Source organism: Bubalus bubalis, chromosome 3 (genome assembly GCF_019923935.1).
Source record: "Bubalus bubalis isolate 160015118507 breed Murrah chromosome 3, NDDB_SH_1, whole genome shotgun sequence".
NCBI lineage: Eukaryota > Metazoa > Chordata > Mammalia > Artiodactyla > Bovidae > Bubalus > Bubalus bubalis.
The window spans coordinates 88,462,848-88,487,552 of record NC_059159.1 but is presented as its reverse complement, the minus strand read 5'-3'; the positions used below and the strand labels follow the sequence as shown (position 1 = coordinate 88,487,552).

The 24,705-nt window shown below is 37.6% G+C and overlaps 1 protein-coding gene across 3 annotated transcripts in view; it reads left to right on the top strand.

The window, feature by feature from the left end:
* Nucleotides 1-24,705, top strand: part of ADAMTSL1 (ADAMTS like 1) — a 1,120,403-nt gene that overhangs the window by 653,770 nt on the left and 441,928 nt on the right. For all 3 annotated transcript variants that reach the window (XM_025279016.3, XM_044939811.2, XM_044939812.2), the window contains one exon: nucleotides 14,692-14,819. In XM_025279016.3, the coding sequence (XP_025134801.1) occupies nucleotides 14,692-14,819 (128 nt within the window). The remainder of the gene's footprint in view (nucleotides 1-14,691; nucleotides 14,820-24,705) is intronic.

Sequence of the window (24,705 nt, the reverse complement as noted above, 5' to 3'; positions counted from 1 at the left end):
CAAGAAAAATGCAGCTCTGTTTTGTTTTTTGGGTTGTTTTGTTGTTTTTTTTTTTTTTTTTTTACTTTTACAATGCTGTTTCACCTGTGAGTCACAGCATTTCATTAGATTCCGGGGTGGGGATAGGGGGTTGGCCAGACCTCTAGGGGCTCAAGAATTCTAAGACCACTCCCTTTTGTGCTTGCAGACAGGCATGGAATCCAGGCAGTGTCCAGGCAGGTCAGAAGCAGGTCAGAGGCCTGTTTCTTCTGAAACCTGAACAAAACTTTCTCCATTTTAATTTCCCTAACAGTTGGCCTCAGGATTGTTTAGGCTGAAAAGCATAAGAATATGGCAAAATAACATGAGCGGTCTTTTTAAATCTATAAGTCAAATAACAATTCCAGATGGTCAATAGAAATAAAGTGATCAAAGAAACAAGTAATGTATCAAACAATGCAGAAAACCATGTTCAGCAGTATGGGATTTAGTAAAGAAAACACCCACCATGAATGAGAAGTATGTTTTTGTACATCAACTCTCACATCCATTAACTTATTGGCAGGAATAGTAGTAACAAAAGTATTCTATCAAGGAATGTTTATCTATGAAATTTTGTAACTGATTCCTTGCAAAATCTTACATAAATGTTCTAAGAGGAAGCTAATGTTGGGAACAGAAAGTATAGGTAATAACATCTGAGTTCACAATATCTGAGGCATGTGGGGCAAAGTAATGGATGGTCCTGTTCCAATATAAATGATCAACATGTGTTAGGCATCCAGAAAAAGGAGTTCCTAACTGATATGTATAAGTATTTTCTACATCATTGGTTACAATACATACAAGTTGAGGGGCTATTTCAAAAAACATAGCATTTAAGAAAGATAGTCCATTCACAGTAGTTAAGGACATGAACTTAGCTTAACATATGTTGGTAGTTAACCTCGAATAAGGCAGGTTCCGAAAGGCAAGACATTGGTCCACATAGCAATCCCTTGGTAGCCTTGCTACAGTAAGTAGGTACAATTATTAAAGTCCAAATAATTCCCAGTTAAATGTGGCAACCAATACTCTTCTCCAAATACAGTGGATACCACATGGAATTGGCATCTAATACTTATGTTACCTATGTTATAATTATATAGGGTTCCCTAGGACCAGGTATCAGTGCCTTTTGTAGTACTTTTAGGGATTAATACCCAGTGATTGTTAGAAAGCCATTCTCTAAATAATTTTTTCCATGCATATACATTAGTAGACATTAAAATTCCTTGGGCCTTATACTTTTGAGCAAGGTAATATAACAGCTGCATGGAACAAATAGCCCAATGAAACATGTCAGTTAAGGATTCAGTTTGGTGTAACTGAAATGTTCTTGTTGTTTAATTGCTAAGTCATGTCTAACTCTTTTTTGACCCAATGGACTGTAGCCCACCATGCTCCTCTGTCCCTGAGATTTTCCAGGCAAGAATACTGGAGTGGGTTGCCATTTCCTTCTCCAAGAGATCTTCCCAACCCAAAGATCACACCTGCATCTCCTGCATTGGCAGGGGGATTCTTTACCACTGAGCAACCTGGGAATCCCAAGCTGAAATAGTTATAACTGAGTTATTAAACAACTGCAAAAAGTCTGCATCATATGTTAAGCTAAGTTCATGTTGGTTTAATGTTGTAGGGATCCATTTAGCATTAATGGTCAAGGCTTGAGCTATATCTTTACTAATATTATGTAATCTGGATGCTAAAATTTCTACATCAGTAGTATTTATCAGGTCCATTCCAGCGCCAGTAGTTCCTAATAGAGCATTAAACCATGCTCACCTAATCCTACATTTAGGATAGGCTGGAAAGGTAATGTTAAAATTTAATACAAGTTTCTGATAATTTGGGGCTACCTGAGTACATTGTGAAATTCTAATAAGGGGGGAGTAACTGTCAGATGAGTCCCCAAAATTGTAAGGACATCTATCCAGGTACCTACATAGGAACTTATACTAAAGATACATTTTGTGTAGATCTTCCAACCCACTCCAGTAGTCTTGCCTGGAAAATTCCATGGACGGAGAAGCCTTGTAGGCTACAGTCCATGGGGTCGCAAAGAGTCGGACACAACTGAGCGACTTCAATGTCAATGCCATGTCATGTCCACTATATAGTTTCAAAGTAGCATCACTTCTACAAGAGTCTATGATACTGTGCATTTGTTGGCCAATTCAGTAGGGCAAGAAGAAATTTCTGGTATATTACAACACAGTATGGAAGCACGAGGGTTTAGTTCTACTATCAAAGAGGAGGTGTTTGGAGATTGTACAAAAGCTCAGTCCCAGAGGTTGTCAGGTCTTACTCCTGACCAGATAGAAATTTTGTCCATAGAAAGTCATAATTTAAGAAGAATAGGCCTCATTTACAGGGCAGGTGAAGTTATCCTGAGTTCAGGTCTGGCTTCTATTTCATCTGAATATTCCCCAATATTTTTTAAATTGTAGCATATTCTTGAAGGTTGAGGCATGAATGGAAATCCCCGATGCAGTCAGGCTTCCAAGAATATTCATGAGAATAACAGTGGGTTAATAGCACATATTTCCATTTTTCCTGTCTGAGGATCATCACTAATATGGTATTATCCTTCCTCGGTGCAATTACATCAAAAGATATGGGAGGACCATTAGGCTTCACCCAGACTTTAGTGTATTTCATCTGTGTATCCAAATCCTCCATTGTCCCTAACTGTAAATAAGGTAGGAGCTTCTTGTTTTTGTATTTTGTCAATTGCACATGGCAAAACCAGCAACTGGGTAATTTGATCACATTTATTAATCAACAAATCATCCTTTCCTTCATTTTGTACAATTACTTGGATTTCTCCTTGGTGGTCTGGTTCTATAACTCCCCCACAGACACAGAGCCCTCTAAGCAGAGACATTACTTTGCCAAAAAAAGTCAAGGCTATGGTTTTTCCAGTGGTCATGTATGGATGTAAGAGTTGGACTATAAAGAAAGCTGAGTGCTGAAGAATTGATGCTTTTGAACTGTGGTGTTGGAGAAGACTTTTGAAAGTCCCTTGGACTGCAAGGAGATCCCACCAGTCCATCCTAAGGGAAATCAGTCCTGGGTGTTCATTGGAAGGACTGATGTTGAAGCTGAAACTCCAATCCTTTGGCCACCTGATGTGAACTGACTCCTTTGAAAAGACCCTGATGCTGGGAAAGATTGAAGGTGGGAGAAGAAGGGGACAACAGAGGATGAGATGGTTGGATGGCATCACTGACTCAATGGACATGAGTTTGGGTGGACTCCGGGAGTTGGTGATGGACAGGGAGGCCTGGGGTGCTACAGTCCATAGGATTGCAAAGAGTCAGACATGACTGAGCGACTAAATGAACTGGAACATTCTTTGATTAATTCAAAGTGTCCAGGAGGGCATTTTAATTCTAATACTGGTTGAAATAACACATATCAATCTTTTAGTAAGTCTGTATTCAGATATAGAGTACAAATCCAGTCCAGCAGCCTTAGGAGTAGCTCAGAAAAGAGCTAGTGCTCCTGGGCTAATTTATCAATACTCAGTTGTTTCAGGACTGAAGCCTATTTTATGAAACTGTAAGTTTGAAATAGTCATTCTCACCAAAGGAATTTCTGATTTTCCTATAGGTCTATTACTTAAAATATTGAGGGCAGTATTCAAGTTAGTTCTCCAATTTTTATAAGAGCCCTCTCCAAGTTTAATTAATTGCTGTTAAAGTGGATTATTCAATGGAAAAATCCATTGTATATTATGTTCCTGGCCAAAGTCTTGTATTAACTTACCTGTAAATTGTGACCCATTGTCACTCTGAATTTGGAGTGGGACACCATATTATAAATTAGTTCTAATAGTATTAGTCTGATTGGCTTTTCCAAAAGGAATGGCCACTAAATATCCAGAATAGGTGCCCACAGCAGTACATACATATTGGCATTCTTTATCTCAAATTAATGGACCAATATAATGAATTTCTCATATCTGCCCAGGCAGTTTGCCAGATATCAGTTGTCATTTGACTAGTTATAGCAAACTTCTACGGAGAAGGCAATGGCACCCCACTCCAGTACTCTTGCCTGGCAAATCCCATGGATGGAGGAGCCTGGTGGGCTGCAGTCCATGGAGTCGCTAGGAGTCAGACACAACTGAGAGACTTCACTTTCAATTTTCACTTTCATGCATTGGATAAGGAAATGGCAACCCACTCCAGTGTCCTTGCCTGGAGAATCCCAGGGACGGGGGAGCCTGGTGGGCTGCTGTCTATGAGGTTGCACAGAGTCGGACACGACTGAAGCAACTTAGCAGCAGCAGCAAACTTCTATGCTTAATATGTTGACAAATTGGATATTGTAAAATAACAGATTTAATGAGATCCATAGTTAAGGAAATACCTTGGTCCTGAGCCCACCTGTGTGTTGCTTTTTCTCCCAGATGGCCATATTTTTGGTGTGCCCACAAAGTCAAACCTTTTAAGTTGATGGAGTAAGGATCAGTTTATACGGCTTGGATTCAGTTTTGTTCATCTGTGATAGAATTATACCATCATTCCATAGAATTCGGAACACTGTGAGCATCTACATGAAAGACTGAAACATTAGTGGTTTGAGCAGTTTCCTGAATGTCAGACCATAATTCTTTACCCATAGCTCTTTGGAGTGAATTTGCCAGTTATTCTTTACCCATTGGGGAGCCAAGTGGCCAATCCTTTGGCTACCAACCAAGATTCTGTGCATATATGGCATTCAGTTAAATCATCTTGTTTTAATACCTGATAAAAAGCATGTAACTTAACAAACTGGCGACTTTAACCTTCGCCAGTACTCAGCAATTCAGCAAGGACTGGATTATGTGCCACCACTTTCCAATAGTGCGTGGATCCTATATATGCAGCTGCTCTATCAATAAACCATACATGTGGTTTTTCTTGTGCATTTAAAGGCTTTCTCCATTTTACAGGCGACTCGGTTATCTTGGACCTAATTTTAGCCTTGTTCAAGGCCTTCAGTAGGAATTTCAGAAATCCTTTCATGTAAGGCAGCGACCCCACGTGGCCCAGGTTTGGCTTGGTTTTGAACATATCATTTCCGTTTTATTTTGCTGGACTCCTGGGCTTGTCCAATCCTGTGGGTTTTGGTCAAACTTTGTACCCACTGCATGATTGGCATGTGAGGTTTCAATATTAGAGTATCATCTACAGTCAGTTGTTCTGTGTCAGTCAAAGCCCAATAACAAGCCAATAAGTGTTTTTCAAAGGTAGTCTAATTTCTCCCAGCCTTTGGAGATTTACGACTCTAGAAGCTCAAAGGCATTCTTTTGCCTTGCTGTTTTTGCCACAAGCTCCAATTAACATACAAATCACTTATAAACACATACAATTCTATGTCACTGGGTTGTACTGGCATAGGTCTAAAGCATGCTATATTACACATTTAATAGCATCAGAAGCCTGTTGTTGCTCATAAGCCTATTGAAAGTCATATTTCTTCTTCGTTATTTTGTAAAGTAGACTCAATATCTGCCCCAAAGGTGGAGTATGCTATTGTCAGAAACCAAAGAGCCCTAATGAATTTCTGAGTCTTCCTTTTTTCTGGGGAGTTTTATATTCCTCTCTTTTGTTTAGCCTTAGGTAAAATTTTTCTATGTCCTTTAGCCCATTGTATTCCAAAAAAGCTGGGCAGGTCCCTGAATTTTGGAAGGATTAATCTCTCATCCTTTGTTTTTTAAGATATTAACACATGTTGGTTTAGGGTTTTTAGCACTTTTTCCTTGGTTGGTCTTGTATCATAAGATCATTGATACAATGAGATATTTGTATGTCAGATATTTTTATGTGATCTAAATGCTCAGCTACAAGTTGGTGACAAATAATAGGGCTGTGCACATAACCTTGTGGCAAGCAAGTAAAGGTATATTGTTATCCTTGCCATGAGAAAGCAAATTGATTCCATAATTGTTCTTTTGTGGGTATGGTAAAGAAAGCATTGGCCAGGTCATTTACTGCATACCATTGCCCCAGATTGCTCTGTATGCATTCTATTAAAGTTATAGTATCAGGGACTGAAGCGGTCAGATGTGGAGTTACTTTGTTTACTTCCTGGTAATCTACATTCTCCAAGAGCCATGGCTTTTCTTTACTGGCCATGCAGGGTTATTTCATTCAGTAGACATCAGTTCAGGTCAGTTCAGTTGCTCAGTCATGTCCGACTCCTTGCGACCCCATGGACTGCAGCACGCCAGGCCTCCCTGTCCATCACTAACTCCTGTTTACTCAAACTCATGTCCATTGAGTCAGTGATGCCATCTAACCATCTCATCCTCTGTCGTCCCCTTCTCCTCCTGCTTTCATTCTTTTCCAGCATCAGGGTCTTTTCAAATGAGTCAGCTCTTTGCATCAGGTGTCAAAGTATTGGAGTTTCAGCTTCAACATCAGTCCTTCCAATGAACACCCAGGACTGATCTCCTTAAGATGGACTGGTTGGATCTCCTTGCAGTCCAAGGGACTCTCAAGAGTCTTCTCCAACACCACAGTTCAAAAGCACCAATTATTTGGTGCTCAGCTTTCTTTATAGTCCAACTCTCACATCCATACATGACTACTGGAAAAACCACAGCCTTGACTAGATGGACCTTTGTCAGCAAAGTATTGTCTCTGCTTTTTAATATGCTGTCTAGGTTGGTCATAACTTTCCTTCCAAGGAGTAAATGTCTTTTACTTTCATGGCTGCAATCACCATTGCAGTGATTTTGAAGCCCTCCGAAATAAAGTCAGCCACTGTTTCCACTGTTTCCCCAACTATTTGCCATGATATGATGGGACTGAATGTCATGATCTTAGTTTTCTGAAGAGTTTTAAGCCAACTTTTTCACTCTCTTCTTGCACTTTCATCAAGAGGCTTTTTAGTTCCTCTTCACTTTCTGTCCTTTATTGAGCTCATCTTTGCATGAAATGATCCCTTGGTATCTCTAATTTTTTTGAAGCGATCTATAGTTTTCCCCATTCTATTATTTTCCTCTATTTCTTTGCATTGATCACTGAGGAAGGCTTTCTTATCTCTCCTTCCTATTCTTTGGAACTCTGTATTCAAATGGTATAACTTTCCTTTTCTCCTTTGCTTTTCACTTCTCTTCTTTTCACAGATATTTGGAAGGCCTCCACAGACAACCATTTTGCTTTTTTTGCATTTTGTTTTCTTGGGGATGGTCTTGATCCCGGCCTCATGTACAATATCACAAACCTCTGTCCATAGTTCATCAGGCATTCTGTCTATCAGATCTAGGCTCCTAAATCTATTTCTCACTTCCACTGTATAATTGTAAAGTATTTGATTTAGGTCATACCTGAATGGTCTAGTGGTTTTCCCTACTTTCTTCAACTTAAGTCTGAATTTGGAAATAAGGTGTGCATGATCTGAGCCACAGTCAGCTCCCGGTCTTATTTTTGCTGACTGTATAGAGCTTCTCCATCTTTGGCTGCAAAGAATATAATCAATCTGATTTTGGTGTTGACCATCTGGTGATGTCCATGTGTAGAGTCCTGCCAACCAAGTTGTCAATCATAATTATATATTCTGGAATAGGAATGATCATTACTGAATAAATTCTTTGAGGTAACTGCCCTATGTTTAAATCAATTTTAGTTTGTATAGTTTCTATCTGTTTACCTCCAAGGCCAGTTCCTATCATTTTCTGTTCTTTAAAATCCTTTGAATTCCATATTTATGAGACATTTACTCCAGTATCAGTTAATGCTCTCAGTCATTTGTGAGCTCTTAAAAAAAAATCATTACTTTAACATGAGGGTACATATCTTTTCTACCCCAACAGTTTACCAGAGCTTGGCCACAAGTCATTGTTTCATTTTATTTTTCCCCAATTCCTTACAAGGATAAATTGGATTGGGGAAAAAATCTGTGTACTTAGATTCATCTTCACCTCCATCATCCTAAATGTATTATTTCCTTTTGGTCCCCTTTTTCCTTCCTCCTGTTCCTTATCCATAACAGTCTCCTGGGAAACCCTTCTTATATCTAATCCCTCCCCACAGTACATTTCCCATAATTCTGTAATAGTCCATCAGTTTTCTCTCTAGGGCCTCCCACTTTAAGGAAATCCCATCTCCTTTTTAGATACTCTGTTATTGCTTTTAGTCAGTTATCTATCCTCTGTCTTTTGGAAATTCAATTCTCCTAAGTCACCTAGCTGCTGACCTTTATTAATTACTTCATTAATGGGAGTGCCCATCTCATTTAACAAAAGGGTAAAATGACATGCTTGTAGCTGGGAGGGGCTGTTTTAAAGATCTTTCTTGTTTGTACTGTTAAAGGCCTTTGTGACATCTCATCCTCATGCTCCACATTTCATAGCCTCCTCCTTTCGTCTCTGAACACAGTCCTTTAAAGAATACCAAGAGCATTCACTCCCAGGTCATGTAGATTCTAAAGGTTATATCTTAACACAGCCTTCAGCCACCACTTCTAGTAGATTTGAGTCTCTGGACTTTGACTTTTATTTCTAAAAGCTTGTTGCACAAAAGAATCATTGTTGATGTACCAGATTTATCTGTGTTATCCTCATCTATGAGAATTCCAGCTACCTCAGTGTCATATATGCACACTACTCAAGAAATAAGGGCTATCCAGACCTCTCAGTAAATGTGGTTAAAATGTCATTAATTTTGTATAATCCTCAAGGGTACCCTTCCTTATGGTATTCCCCCAGGCATCTGTTTCCATTTTCCAGTGCCATGCTTGCTGAGCATATGGGTTTTGATTCCAACTTGGCTTGCATAGAGCTAGGTTGTGCTCTCTAGTCTGCATTATCATCTGCTTCTGTGTTCCAACTATCATTCCAGATATCCCCATCCCGAGCACTGGGGACTGAGTCTACCCCTGCTTTAGCTTTTGCCAGATGAACTTTCTTTTTGTTAACTTTGCCGTGCCGCATTGCTGCCGATAATTTAGCTTGTGCAACCTCCAGAGAAGCTTTTTTGGCTACCGACTGGAAAGTGGAGACTTGGTCAGCTAAAATATAATTTTGACATTGTAACATGGACGGTCATCCTTGCACATCACATAATTCTTTCTCTAATTCTGGCTTCCCTTCTGCTATTGCCGTACCTTCAACTAATTTTAATTTAGCCTCATGCACCTTACGGTAGACAAAGAGGAAGATCCAGCCTCTCTGACCCTGCACGGTACATTCTTATTCTTTCTCATTTGGCATGAGCTGCAAACATTTAATAACATCAAAAGCTTTGACCCACTTTAATTTGGGATCCTAATTTTTACACAATCCAGTGGATATGCTCCATTCAGTAGCTAATGAGCAGCAAGGCAAATCATATCTGGGAATAAAAACTTGATTAGTCTTAACCTCTTTCTTTTTAAAGAGTGGCATTTTGTTTCATGAACCCTGCTCAGAGTGCCAATTTATGTTTTGCTGAAAGTTTTCTTTGGCTTTAGGTTCAAAAAATTTGTTAACAAAAGAAACCACTTGTCACACACAACAGTTTCAGTATTTAATAGAGGATTATTTGGCTTATTTTTAATATGCAGTCATTAAAAGAAGAGAAATAGAAACAGTAGAGAAAAGTAACAGCACATGCATCACCAAATTGGGCTGAAACCAACATCCATAACTTAAACAGTGCTGGGAAGTCCCTCGTTAACAGCAATCTGGAGTCCTAATTGGAAAAAGGTCCTAGGTGGTGCATCCGCTCCATGGGTGAAATTTCAAAGTGCAGTTTTGGGGGCTCCCACTTATAATCCCAGGCCACAAACTGGTACTATCATTATTAGTTTGTGTGTTGAAATGCAGCTGTGTGTGTGTGTGTGTGTGTGTGTGTGTGTGTGTTTAACTTTTACAATGCTGTTTGTTTCACCTTGTGAGTCACAGGATTTCATTAGATCTTGAGGGTTAGCCAGACCTCCAGGGGCTCAAGAATTCCAAGACCCATTCCCTTTCTTATCTAAAATGCCATCTTACTTGCTGTGCTTGCAGGCAGGCAGGGTATCTGGGCAGTGTCCAGATCAGAAGCAGGTAAGAGGCCTGCTCTCCAGCTTCTGAAAGCTGAACAAGACTTCCTCCATTTTAATTTCCCTACCAGGCACATGAAAACAATCAAGTAACTTTAGCGCAGAGTCTGAAACGGTTTCCTTCTCTAGAAAAGCCAGATTTCAACCAGACATTATTTTCTAAATATCTTATCCAGAGAGCCACCAGGGAGAAATGATTCCAGGATTTGGCATTCATGTGTTCTTACCTCACATGAAAGAAGAGTTCACATGTGAATACTGTGTGTGAAATTTTTTTTCAGTTGTAGTAACTGGATAGTATCATGATTTGTAACCACTCATTTTGTTTATTTTAATTACTTCATACAAGCTATGCTAGCATTTGTGACACTGGTTTTCATCTCAGATTGAATTTTAATAAAATAAAGGAAATTGCATTGTACAATGCACGTGTGCCACATAAGTAATTGCTCTATCAGTCAAATACACTCTCAACAGAACCATCTTCCAACCACACAGAGCAAACAAAAATGGAGTCAGCAGGTGCACAAAAACTTTTTACAAATTTGAGGAATGAACTTACTGGATGAGCAAGAGACTCAGTATGTATATTTCAATGGCAACGTGTCTTTTCTCTCTCACTAGGTAATTAAACTTGGAAAAGGAGTATCCTGTATGGCCGTGATTAGAGATTGGTTTTATTAACCCTAAAAAACAGGCTTTGGAGCTCAGTAAATACTTTAGAAAGGACAGATTTGAGGGTAATCAGTAGGTTTCTCTTTCACATTCTGTGCTGCATTTTATAGGAACCTCAAACTCCTGGCAGATCATATCAGCAGGTCAGTGTCATGTGGCAGGTGACTGAAAGGTTTTGCTGTGGGAAAGTCGAAGTTTTAAGAAAGATGAAACTTACAGAGTGCAGTGTCTCAACTAAGCTCAGCAGAAAAAGAAAAAAGCATTGTTACCTTCTCAGAGTACCTTTTAGATCCCATATGTGTGTATAAATGATAATAATAATTAATATTAGATCAATAATAATGGTATCAAATGCTTATATAGTATATTATTTGGGGCTTATGAGTTTTTAAAAATTTGCATATATGTTTTTTATTGTGATATAGCATATATAACATAAAATACACTGTCTTACTCATTTTTAAGTGTACAGTTCAATGGCACTAAGTATAGTCACATTGTAATGTGGGGCTATCACTACCATCTAATTCCAGAATTATTTTCTTCTTCTCAAATTGAAACTCTGTGTCCGTTAAACAATAACTCCCCATTCTCTCCCTCCCTTCAGTCCCTAGGAATCACCATTTGACTTTCTGTTTCTATTAATTTGACTATTCTACTACCTCCTGTAAGTGAATTAATATAATAGTCATACTTTTGTATCTAGCTTATTTCTTTTAGCATAATTTCCTCATTTATCCAAGTCATAGTATATGTCAGAATTTCCTGCCTTTTAAAAAAGTGTTATTATTTTTTATTTGGATATATTTGCTTTACATTGTTGTATTAGTTTCTTCTGTACAAAAAAGTGAGTTAGCTATATGTATACCTATATTCTCTCCCTCTTGGACCTCCACCCTTCTAGGTCACCTCAGAGCACTGAACTGCAAGCTCCCTGCACTCATCAGCAGGATCCCACTAGCTATCTGTTTTACACATGGAAGTGCACATATGTCAATTCCAGTCTCCAAATTCATTCTACCACCTCCACTCTGTGTTCACCCATCTGTTCTCTATGCCTGTGTCTCTATTCCTGCCCTGAAAAAGGGTTCATCTGTACCATTTTTATAAATCCACATATATGCATTAATATATGATATTTTGTTTTCTCTTTCTGACTTCCTTCACTTTGTATAACAGATTATAGGTCCATCCACATCATTACAAATGACCCAATATCGTTCCTCTTTATGTATGAGTAATATTCCATTGCATATATGTAGCACTCTTTATCCATTCACCTGTTGATGGACAGTTAGGTTGCTTCCATGTCCTCGTTATTGTAAATAATGCTGCAATGAACACTGAAGTGCATGATGTCTTTTTGAATTATGGTTTTCTCAGGATATGTGTTCACTAGTGGTATGGCTGGGTCATATTGTAAGGCTGAATAATATTCCATTTTATGAATACAGCACGTTTTGTTTATCCATTCATCTACCCATGGACATTTGGGTTGTTTCTGCCTTGTGTGCCTTTTATATATTAAATATTCTAATCCTCACAATATCTCAGGAATATAGATAGCTTTATTCTTCCCAGTCTATGATAAGAACACTGAAGCATAAGTAAATTACAGCTGGGAGGCTCTGGAGCCAATATTCCACTGCAGGCTAAGTAGGTCTTTGTTGTTTAGTCGCCAAGTCATGTCCAATTCTTTTGTGACCCCATGGACTACTGCTTGCCAGACTCCTCTGTCCATGTGATTTCCCAGGCAAGAATACTGGAGTAGGTTGCTATTTCCTTCTCCAGGGGACCTTCCCAACTCAGGGGTCAAACCCGTGTGCCCCACATTGCGAGGTGCATTCTTTACCACTCAGCCACCAGGGAAGCCCAAGTAGGTCTATGTCTCTGCTTTTAACCATTATCTATCCCACTATTTATTTCAAATGATTCAGGAATGTAAATACAATATGTACCAGTTAGACATTCCTTGATATAATACTCTAAGGCCAAGTTTGTGACTTCATTTGTACAGGTTGTAAAAGTTCCAAGGAGTAGTCAGTTTGACAAATGAGTCCCATAGCAACATATTTGTGAAGAATCCCATTACTTCAAAATAGTTTTCTATTCTAGGGGTGATACAATGTTCTTTTCCTTTTCAGGGACTCCTCCTTATTGGGTGATATAGCCTTGAGTATAACTAGATAGGGTGTGAAAAAGTCTTTAAAAATAATAATAATAAGAGCTACCATCTTATACAGCCTACTACATGCTGGTCACTTTACCTGCATCATCTCAGGTTCTCACAATGCTTTGTAAAAGGTTGCCCTCCTGTTGCCTTTGTATCTCATGCTCTTTCTGCTTATGCGTCTCCTTGGAGGAAAAAACCTGAACATGAAACCATCATTTGCCTATCACACACATTTTCTTTACAAATTGCTTTGTCCAAATATAGTTTTGAAATTTTAACATTTGTTATGTGTTAACAAATAAAATTAACATTCATAACACATGAAATGATACCACCTTTGCCATGAAATGATACCACCTTTAATATATGGATATCACCTGGTTTATTCAGTAAAGTAACTTGGCCAGTTTCCACTAGCTATTTGTAGAACTCTTGCCATGGACTGAGCTATGGCCTCTCCAAATTCAAATGGTGAAACCCTCATGTTCAATGTGATGCTATTTGAAGACAGAGCCTTTAGGAGAGAATTAGTTTAGATGAGGTTGTAAGGTGGGGCCCTCATGGTGTGATTAATGCACTACTAACAAGAGACACCAGTGAGCTCACTCTCCCTCTCTTACTCACAGAAAGTGGAGGTCATGTGACCACATGGTGACCAGGCAGCCATCTGCAACCTAAGGGGAAAGTCTTCACTGGGAGCCAACCATGCTGGCATCCTGGTCTTGGACTTTGATTCCAGAATTGTGAAAAAATGGATTTCTGTTAAGACACCTAGTCTGATAATTTGTTATGGCAGCATGAACAGACTAATACAACTGTGAACATACATAAAAACATGTTCTCAATTTATAATAACCTAATAATCAGTAATATGTATTTGTGATTTACTCTGAAACTTGTCTTAAGTTTAGTTTATATAACTAGTCTTTTTACAGTATGTGTGTGTGTGTGCGTGCGTGCATGCACAGGGACAGATGTGGATGTTGTGGCATGGTTATATTATCCCCATTTTATAGAAAGGAAAATTGAAATGTAGAGAGGTGGGAAATTACTTGTGCACGACACATAATTAGTTAAAAAACAGAATCCATATCCAAACCCAGGCAGTTTCTAACTCCAAAATCTGTTCTATTAACTATTATAAGACTGGCACCAATTTTCTCTTTAACTCTTCTAAGAAATGTGAAGCACTACATGGATACCTACACATAACAGTTTTCCTTAGAGTAAATGCAGATTTCACTAGGAAGTCTGCCAATAACAAGCAAGTCTGTCTGTCTAGTCCTTGTATTACTAAAGTTAATTCATACAATTATTCTCATTGACAAATCTAAAAACCAAGAATGATGCTGCTTCTTTAAAAAAAAAAAAAAGTCCATTGTATAAAACATTGAATTTTGGAAAGCTGTGACGGTATGCACGTGTCCATTTTCTCAGAGCAGAAACATCTCTTGAGTGCAGCTTCTCTCTTCACAGGGCAGCAAAGAGTAGCCTCACGAAACTTTCGACTTCAGTGCAGTTTACCTTCCTCTGACCCAGACTGCTATTTCTGGCCATCTTTTTCCATTCACTCCCATTAATGCAGGCCCTTGCCTTTTTCAGTCACAGCCTGGCTTCCTTGCACTCAAATATTCCTCCGCCTAAACATATGTACATTATTAAATTGGAAAGAATCTGAGAATCTGAGCTCAGCTTCATCCTCAACAAGGCCATCGTGTACAGACACGCTAGACCACCCGCGGTTTAGGACACACGTTTCCAGGTTCGCTGAGGACTCATACTGATCATGCTCTCGTTCCTCACAGAGCTCCAGGACCGCGCGCTCTGAGGAGGACCGCGACGGCCTGTGGGACGCCTGGGGCCCGTGGAGCGAGTGCTCACGCACCTGCGGCGGAGGGGCCTCCTACTCGCTGAGACGCTGCCTCAGCAGCAAGTAAGTCCCAAACGCACAGGGCTCCCTTGCAAGACGCCAAGGGAGCAGGTTGGAGCCGTACTTTGGGGGTAAAGCAGAGCATTTTGTTGCACGCAAATCCGGATTGAAGGAATGAAAGGCAGGCCCAAAGAATTAAATATGACCATCTCCTGCTAGGTATTTAGATGCCCTTATGTGATAAGCTATATAGAATTTACCTCATTCACCAAGCAAATTTTCTTATGTTTTCATGTTAGAACTGGAAGGAAAAAATATTATTAGAAATGAATTCTCAAAAATGGATGTAGTATCTATAGCTCCATAATTTATTATACTTTTGGTACCGTCTTAACATCTGTGGTGACTAATAACAAAAATATTAGTGTTAATAGCCTATTATGTTATTCCAATGTTACCAGTAGTTTGAAAATGAAGGCTATATGATTTTTTAGATGTTTTAGTGGTCAGAAGTTCCCCAGAGTCATTCAGTTTCCTGAACGATGTGTTGTGCATATAAGAAAATTTGGAAGAATAGAAACTGCTGTGGAAATTGGGATGTGAATAGTGGGAGCGATGATGAAAGGGGAAGTAAGAGTGGCTCACAGTTCCTAAGCTGAAAGGAAAAGGCTTGAGGTGTTGGACTGGAAAGTCTTTACTTAGAATAATGATAAGTCAGAACTTCTTGAGCTGTGTGGTCTATGATTAGATTTTTCTCCAAACTATAAAATACAAAGTACTATGGTAATATTTTTAATAAAAGATTTTATTTGACAGTGAAAAGTATTATATATGGCAAGGAAGAGGTTTGATCAAAATTATTATATATTATAATATGTGAAACAGAGGAAGGACAAATTATGCATCTGCTGATTTTTCTAGACTTTTCATAAGCAACAGAAAGTGATGAGATGTAATTTCAGGAAAATGTCAATTTATTCTAATTAGAGTGAGAATTTTTTGAAATCAGGGTCCAAGTCTTACTTTTTTCCATATCCTCCAGGTCTGCACAGAATCTGAGAGATAGTGAAAGCTCAATAGATGTTTCCTCACTGGATCCATTGATAACTAGAGATCATTTTGGTTCCACAGAGGCCCCAGTGTAAATAACATATTCTGGGAAACATGACTAAAAGCCATATCTTGAAAGTTACCAGATCAGTTCTGGTATTTAGCCATTCTGGTATTTGGGTCTACCCTGAAGATGAGCCTGTTGGTTGAATCAACTAGTGAGTTTGTCTGTCTTCTTTGGAGGCCAGCTTCATATCAAACCAGATCTGTGAGCTAAATAGAAAGAATAGATCTTTCATCCTTATGAATTCACTTGTTCTCTTAATCTTAAATATCAAAACTTTGTAAATCCTCACTACATGTTGCTGCCTGGTGGTCTGTGAGACATAACTGAAAATAAGTTGTACACAGTAAAACCAAAAGGTACAAATTTGTAATATTCCTATTATATGCTGCTGCTGCTAAGTTGCTTCAGTCGTGTCCGACTCTGTGAGACCCCAGAGACGGCAGCCCACCAGGCTCCCCCATCCCTGGGATTGTCCAGGCACGAACACTGGAGTGGGTTGCCATTTCCTTCTCCAATGCATGAAAGTGTAAAGTGAAAGTGAAGTGGCTCAGTCGTGTCCGACTCCTAGTGATCCCATGGACTGCAGCCCACCAGGCTCCTCCATCCATGTGATTTTCCAGGCAAGAGTACTGGAGTGGGGTGCCATTGCCTAATCCGATTCCTATTATATAGTTTGCCCAAATTAGCATGCTGAAATATTCTATAGGGATGAGCCAAAACATGTGTCTCACAAAGCTGGTAAGAAATGTATGGGAAATTTCATATTGGCTCAGTAATGTAAATGTTACATTGTGAGCATCTTGTACTGAGTGAGAGACTGAGAAACCGCTTCAGGAATGAATTAGAACCACAAGCAAAGTCTGTTATTTGGCAAATCGTCAAACACGGATGTCCTGTGAAATGTTTGTCACCTAGTATATTAAATATAGTCATATAGTATATTAAAACCCCAGTCATTAAGATTTTATAAAGATACTTCATTGTAAAGCAGAAACTAGTGCAACATTTTGCAAAGTACTCCAATTTAAAAAAAAAAAAAAAACTTCTTAAAGAGAAAGGGTGTGACGTGTGACCACTTTTCTTAAAAAAAAAAAAAAAGATACTATGAAAAATATTGGTTGTTGTCTACTTATAATGAACTGAAAAAGCAGAATGAAAATTCTAAAATTTATAAACATATATATGTCCTATTTGACTTTCAAATATTTTAAAAAATGCATTGAATAAACGCATACTGCAGTAGATTGGAAATAATAAAAAAAATAGGGAGAGGAGTGAATTACTATTCTTTAGGGATTTGAAGAAGAAGAAAAAAGGTTTCAAAGAAACGGCATTTCCAAATCTGGTAGGAATACAAAGAAATAGGGAAAAAATGGACCGCAGAGCTGAATCACCCCATGTGTTGTTTTTCTCAAGAGAATCAGAGCCAGTGCAGTTCAGTGTAAAGTCACTTTACAACACAAGCCCTACTGAAGAACGGTGTCCTGCTGTACATTGTGCACAGACAAATGGCGCTGTCATATTTTTTCTGAAGATGTACACTGGCCAAAGTAAATTACCTGGCCAAGTTCAAAGTCAGTGTGGGAGAGCAAAAATGTTACAAGGAAAGGCATTTGACGCCAGGTTGGTAAAGAACTGGGACCAGTTTTGTAGTCAACCATAGATGGTCTTTTGTGGAAATTCATTTATTTTTTTTAATTATGAAAGTATTATAACACATTTACAGGAGACTTTGAAAATACGGAACAAAGTTACATATAGTTCCACTATATATTACAATTATTTTTTAAGTAGATAAATTAAGATTTTTAGTTGCTGTTTCAATATCAAACTCTCAAAAATTAATAGAATGAATATATAGAAAAGTAGAAAGATACAGTAGACCTGAAAAGCACCATGAACCAATTCAACATAATTAAGATTTATACAGTTTCACACAACAGTAGAATACAAATTCTATTCAAGTTCCCATAGACTGTAAACTAAGAGACTCTGGAATATACCCAGGGACATAAAACAAAGTGCAAAAATTTAATGGTCTAGAAATGAAATCATACAGAGTCTGTTCTCTTATCACTGTGGAATTATGTTAGAAATCAATATCAAGATATTTGAAAATAACCCACATATTTTCAAGTGGAATGTGACATTTACCAAGAGAGATCTTTGACTTAGACATTGTAAGTCTCAGTAAAGTTATTTTAGTGATATACATTTAGTGTTAGTCTCTCAGTCGTCTCTAACTCTTTATGACCCCATGGACTGTAGCCCACCAGGCTCCTCTGTCCATGGAATTCTCCAGGAAAGACTGCTGGAGTGGGTACCCATTCCTTTCCCCAAGGAATTGTCCTGGCCCAGGGATCAAACCTGGGTCTCCTGTATTACAGGCAGATTCTTTACCATCTGAGCCACCAGGGAAGCCCATTCAATAAAATTCAAAGCTGAAAGGGTGACTGTAGCAAAGAAAGCATTTAAATGAGAAATTAATATCAAATAAAAAATTAATATCAATGATACTTTAAAAACCTCATGTATTTGAAAATTAAATGTCTAATTTTACATCATGGGTATATCTAAGAATGTGGCAATTCATTTTTAATGGTTAACGGACTTACTGGGTTTTCTCTCATCTCTCCACTCCATATTTATACATCCAAGTTCAATTCAATCACCTTCTTAACTCTTGGGAAAGATCAGGGGTTATGAATGTGTATGTCCTTACAGGCCAAGCAGATAACTAGAATGTGTGTTGTAGTGAAATGGTCAGCATTCCAGTTCAGCCCAAGTAACTTCCATCCCCTGCTGCATTAATCTGCCAGACTAATTTTCCAGTCCTAGTGATATGATGTCATTGTTCACATTAATGTCTGATATTAATAGCTTTAAATCTATCATAAAATAATTATTCTATTCACAATATTATAAAACTGTAAAGGAATCTAAAATAGATTTAATGGAATAGATAATGACTCTCCTTCTGGAGTTAAGTACTATGTTCCCTGATGGACTAGGAGCTTGGAGGAGGCTTGGTTAACTCCCTGAGTGTAGAACATCTCAGAGCGATCTTTTGAAAAAAAAAAAAAAAAAAATCAGTGAGAAAAAAAAAAAACCACAGTGAAATTATAAACAAGCATTACATATAAAACCCTTCATTCTCAACTGGCAGTGCTTAAGGCTGGGAAAGCAGCCCTGACCCGGAGAGATAGTGAGCAGAAACATGTGCTTAGCTTCTCCCCTGTCTTTTCTCTGTGCTCACAGAAAAGAAGTAGTGCTTGATTTTCCCAGTTTCTGATATTGGAGCATTTATTATTGCATTTTGCTGTAACTTTGGTTTGAGCAATGAAAGAAGGCCCTGTGTAAGTTTTTTATCTAAGAGTTTTGCTAGTTTCTGTAAGATTCCTTTAGGTTTCATTGACTTTCTCTAATAATGCAATTGTTGTGAATTGCCAAGTAGTATATAATGTCTGCTTTTATTTTTTTAATTAGGAAACAGAGTCTACTTACTTGTACTTTATGATGGTTCTTTGTTTTGTTGCAAGTGAATTAAACAATGTACTACCTCCCTCGAAAAGCTGCTTCTTCTCTCCCCAATTCTCTACCTCTCCCATGTAATACTCTGAAATAGTGTTTCTAGCAAATTCATTTGTCTGGTTGACCTAGTATTTAGTTTAGTTTAGTGGAAACAATCCTTCAACTGTAATTACTTGGCCATATTTTTAACACTTTGATACTAAAGATCTTTTTCTGAGAGCTCTAAGTTTGTCTTCAGCCGGGTCATTTAACTTTGCCCAAAAGGAATTCCAGATGCATAAGGCACTTAGGAATAGTGTGTCTGCATGTTCCCCAATGTTCATTGCAAAACTGTTTACAGTAGCTAGAACATGCAAGCAACCTAGATGTCCATCGGCAGATGAATGAATAAGAAAATTGTGGTACATATACACAATGGAATATTACCCAGCTATGAAAAAGAACACATTTGAGTCAGTTCTAATGAGGTGGATGAAACTGGAGCCTATTATGTGTGCAGAGTGAAGTAAGTCAGAAAGAAAGCACCAATACAGTATATTAACGCATATGTATGGAACTTAGAAAGATGGTAATAACCCTTTATGTAAGACAGCAAAAGAGACACAGATATAAAGAACAGACTTTTGGACTCTGTGGGAGAAGGCAACGGAGGGATGATTTGAGAGAATAGGATTGAAACATGTATATTCTCATATGTGAAATAGATAACCAGCCCAAGTTCAATGCATGAAACAGGACACTCAAAGCTGGTGCATTGGGACAACCCAAAGAGATGGGATGGGGAGGGAGGTGGGAGAGGTGTTGGGGATGGGGGGACACATGTACACCCGTGGATGATTCATGTCAATGTACATAAAAAACCACCACAATATTGTAAAGTAATTAGCCTCCAATTAAAATAAATAAAATTAAAAAAAAAGAATAGTGTGTCTGACGTCACATGTATCACTGTATTAGGTCTGTGTCAAGGTCGAGGTCAAAGGTGTTCATTGTAGCTCATTTATGACTGCATTTAGTCAGCTGATACTTTTTAAGTATAGTGTCAACCTTTGCATTGGTGGCTGAAGAAGATTTTATGACCCTTTTTACTTTCTGAAATGCCAAATCAATCTCCAGATTAATTAACACTATGGATTAATAGATTAATAGAATAGATTATTTAATACATTGAGTATGAATACTTTATTAAATCCCAAGATGAAAAACTTGTCAACTTCATAGATGGCCAAAGAACAAACAAAAGGCATACCTATAAAGGTTGAAAACATTTTTTAAAATTAAAACATTTTGAATTGAATTCTTTTTTTTTTTTAAGTACTTATTTATTTATTTTTGGCTGCGTTGGTCTTAGTTATAGCATGCTGGCTCTTTCTAGTTGTGGCTCACAGGCGTAGTTGCTCCAGGGCATGTGGGATCTTAACTCCCCAACCAGGACCAGGGATAGAACCTGCATCTCCTATATTGGAAGGTGGATTCTTAACCACTGGATCACCAGGGAAGTCCATGAATTGAATTCTTGAGTTGAATACAATTTTTTTTGAGTTGAACAAAATTATTACATGAACAAGAGATAAAATCATCACACCATAGAGGTGCCTAAAAAAAATAAGATTATGATATTATCCCAAAGGATGTGGCTGCTAGAATGTTGTCAATATAAAATAGAAAAATTAAAATAAATAGCCCCAAGGAGTCTTATCTCATGGGAATAAGGAAGATCATTCAACCTTGTCATTTCATAATAATCGTGCTAAGGGAAAATAAGCTAACTCCTCTGACTTTTTAATTGCAAACACAGTTTTTCTCCCATAATAATATTGATACTTACATGAATAGAAGCTTTAGTTAGCAAATAATTTATAAACTTTATAATGATAAGTACCAAAAGACATTTTTAATGTTAAGATTTGATGTGTAATAATACCAAAAGAGAAACTTTAATGTTAAGATTTGGCTTCTCAAACATAAATTTTCTCTTTTAAAAATTTAACCTCATCTCTGTCATAACATCCAATTAAGGTTCACAAGACTTGTTTTAAGAGGTTTTAGAACTTTCAGCCCAAGTGAGCCCCAAAGCAAGATTTATCTGTTATTCTTCATCTAATGTTGTATGTTATCAGCCTTGTTTTTCTTGGACATGTCTGAGGTTTGTTTAACACAAAGATACACAAATTCAGAATGAGTCTGACTAGCCACGTCGTTTATATTGAGGAGATTTCACATTTGGGGATATATGTTTGAGAGTCTGTGGTTGCCTTCCTTTTACTTTTGGGTCAAAGCCTAGTCTAAATGTATTACCAGTACTTCTAATATTCCAGGTCATATATTTTAGAAGGATGTTTTGTTCCATGATCTGGTCTTTTTTCAGGAGCAGAATACACTGAAGCCAATGACTGAATGTTTGGGGCCAGTTTATGCCTGGTTTGTCCCATAAACCTGTTTGTTGGAATAAAAGATGGTTGGGAATGTGTTTGGTGTCCATAACCTTTACTAGCCATACTGGGACTCTGTTACTCTTGGCTGGCCTTTTCTGTTTATTTAAAAATTCCTTATTTGGTTAGTTCTGTAGATTTTTTGAAGTTTTCATTTCTCCCCAGTTTTCTTTTTTTTAAAAAGCTAATTAATTGAGGTATTCTTGATACCTAAAAACAATGTACATTTAAGGTGTACAGCTTGATGTTTTGATAAATGAATACATCATGAAAAGATCACCACAATCAAGCCAAGTAGTATATTCATCCCTTCTATATATTTAGAGTGTGTGTGTTTAGAAGATTTAAAATCTATGTTCTTAGCAAATTTCAAGTATGAAGTACAGCATTTTTAACTGTCATTATCATCCTGTACTTTAGATCTTCAAAACTCATTCATCTTGCATAACTGAAACTTCATCCCCTTTCACCAACATCTCTGTCTCACCCCCCAACTCCACCCACCCCCCACCACACTTGGCAACCACTGTTCTGCTCTCTGCTTCAGTGAATTTTACTATTTTAGATTCCACATATAAGCAAAATCATTTGGCATTTGTCTTTCTGTGTCTGGCTTATTTCAATCAGTATGATGTCCTTCAGGTTCACCTATGCTGTCACAAATGGCAGGATCCCCATTATTGTTAAGACTAAATAATATTCCATTGTATGTACATACCACATTTTCTTATCTATTCATTAATCTAGGGACTTCTGAGTTGTTTTCATATCTTAACTATATTATGAATAATGCTACAATGGACATGAGTATATGCCTATTCAAGATTCAGATTTCATTTCCTTTGGATTTATACCCCGTAGTGAAATTGCTGGGTCATATGGTCATTGTTTTTAATTTTACAAGGAATCCTCATACTGTTTTTCATAATGCCTTCACCAATTTACATTTCCATCAACAATGCATAAAGGCTCCCTTTTCTCTACGTCTTCTCCCACTTATCTTTTTGATGATAACCATTCTAACAGATGTAAATGATGTCCCCTTGTGGTTTTGATTTGCATTTCTCTGATAGTGATGATGAACATATTTTCATGCATCTTTTGTCCACTTGTATGTCTGTTTTATTGTTGTTGTTTTTTTTTGGGAAAGGTCTATTCAGGTCCTTTGACCACTTTTTTAATTTTTTTTTTAAATTCTTGAGTTATATGAGTTTTTAAATATATTTTGGATATTAACCCCTTATCAGACATATGGTTTGCAAATATTTTCCTCCACTAGGTAGGTTGAGTTTTCACTCTGTTGATTGTTTCCTTTGTTGTATAGAAGCTCTTTAGTTTGATGCAACTTCACTTGTCAATGTTTGCCTTAGTTGCCTGTGCATTTGCTGTTATGATCAATGAATTGTTGCTAATATCAGTGTCAAGAAGCTTTATTCTCTATGTTTTCTTCTAGCAAAAGACATGTTTAAGTCTTTCATCTAGTTTGAGTTAATTTTTATTACTTGGTATGAGATAAGGGTAGACTTTCATTCTTTTGCAAATGGCTATCCAATTTTCCTAATACCATTTATTGAAGAGACTACCTATTCCTCATTATGTTCTTGGCACCTTGTCAAAGATTAGTTGACTGTATAGGCACAGGTATGTTTCCAGACTCTTTATTCTGTTCCATTGGTCTATATGCCTGTTTTTGTTCCAGTTCCATACTGTATTAATTACTATAACTTTGTAATATAGTTTGAAACCAGGAAGTGTGATGCCTCCAGCTTTGTTTTTGTTGTTCAGGTTTTGAGTTTGATAGTATTCCCTCTGGGTTTTTTGGAAGAATTTAAGAAAAACTGCATTAATTATTTGTAAATGTTTTTTAGAATTCACCTGTGAAACCACCTGGTCCTGGACTTTTCTTTGTCATGAGGTTTTAGATTACTCCTTCAACATTTTTGTTTGCTATTGGTCTGAACTAGAAAAAGGAGAACAAACTAAGCCCACATTTTAGCAGAGGAAAGAAATAATAAGAACTAGGGCAAAAGTAAATCAAATAGAGTATAGAAAAGCAATAGAAAATATCAACCAAACCGAGAATTTGGTTTTTGAAAAGATGAAATTGACAAACCCTTAGCTAGCCTGAGGGGAAAAAAAGAAAGAAGATGCAGATAAATAAAATCAGAAATGAAAGAGGAAACATTACGATGTATGCTTCAGAAATTAAAAGGCTGATAGGGACTGTTATGAACCATTATGTGCCAAAAAATAGGAAAACTTAGAAAAAATGAATAAATTCTTAGAAACATATGACCTTTAAGACTGAATCTCAGTTTTTATGCATTCAGTTAATATTTGTTGAACATCTACTATGTATTAGACAAGTTCCTAGGTATAACTTAGGATATAAAGTTCAAGGAACAGGTATTTGCTATTGAGAATTTATCATAATATTGAGTTTCTACTGATTATAGTTGCAATGTATTTTAAGAACTAAGAGAATTTCTCCCAGTTCTGTAAATAGATAATACTCTGTGGGCTTCCTGGGTGGCTCAGTGGTAAAGAATCTGCCTGCCAATGCAGGAAACATGGGTTCGATTCCTGGATCAGGAAGATCTCATAGAGAAGGAAATGGCAATCCACTCCAGTATTCTAGCCTGGGAAATCCCATGGATGAAGGAGCCTGGCAGGCCACAGTCCATGAAATCGAAAAAGTCAGACACCACTTAGCAACTAAGCAACATTAATCTGTAGCAGTGGTTCTTAACCCAGCTGTACTGTAGAGTCACCTGGAAAGCTTTATAAATAATACAAATATCAGGGCTCCACCAAAGACCAATTAAAGTAGAATCTCTGGGTTGGAGGCCTACCATCAGTAATTTTGTAA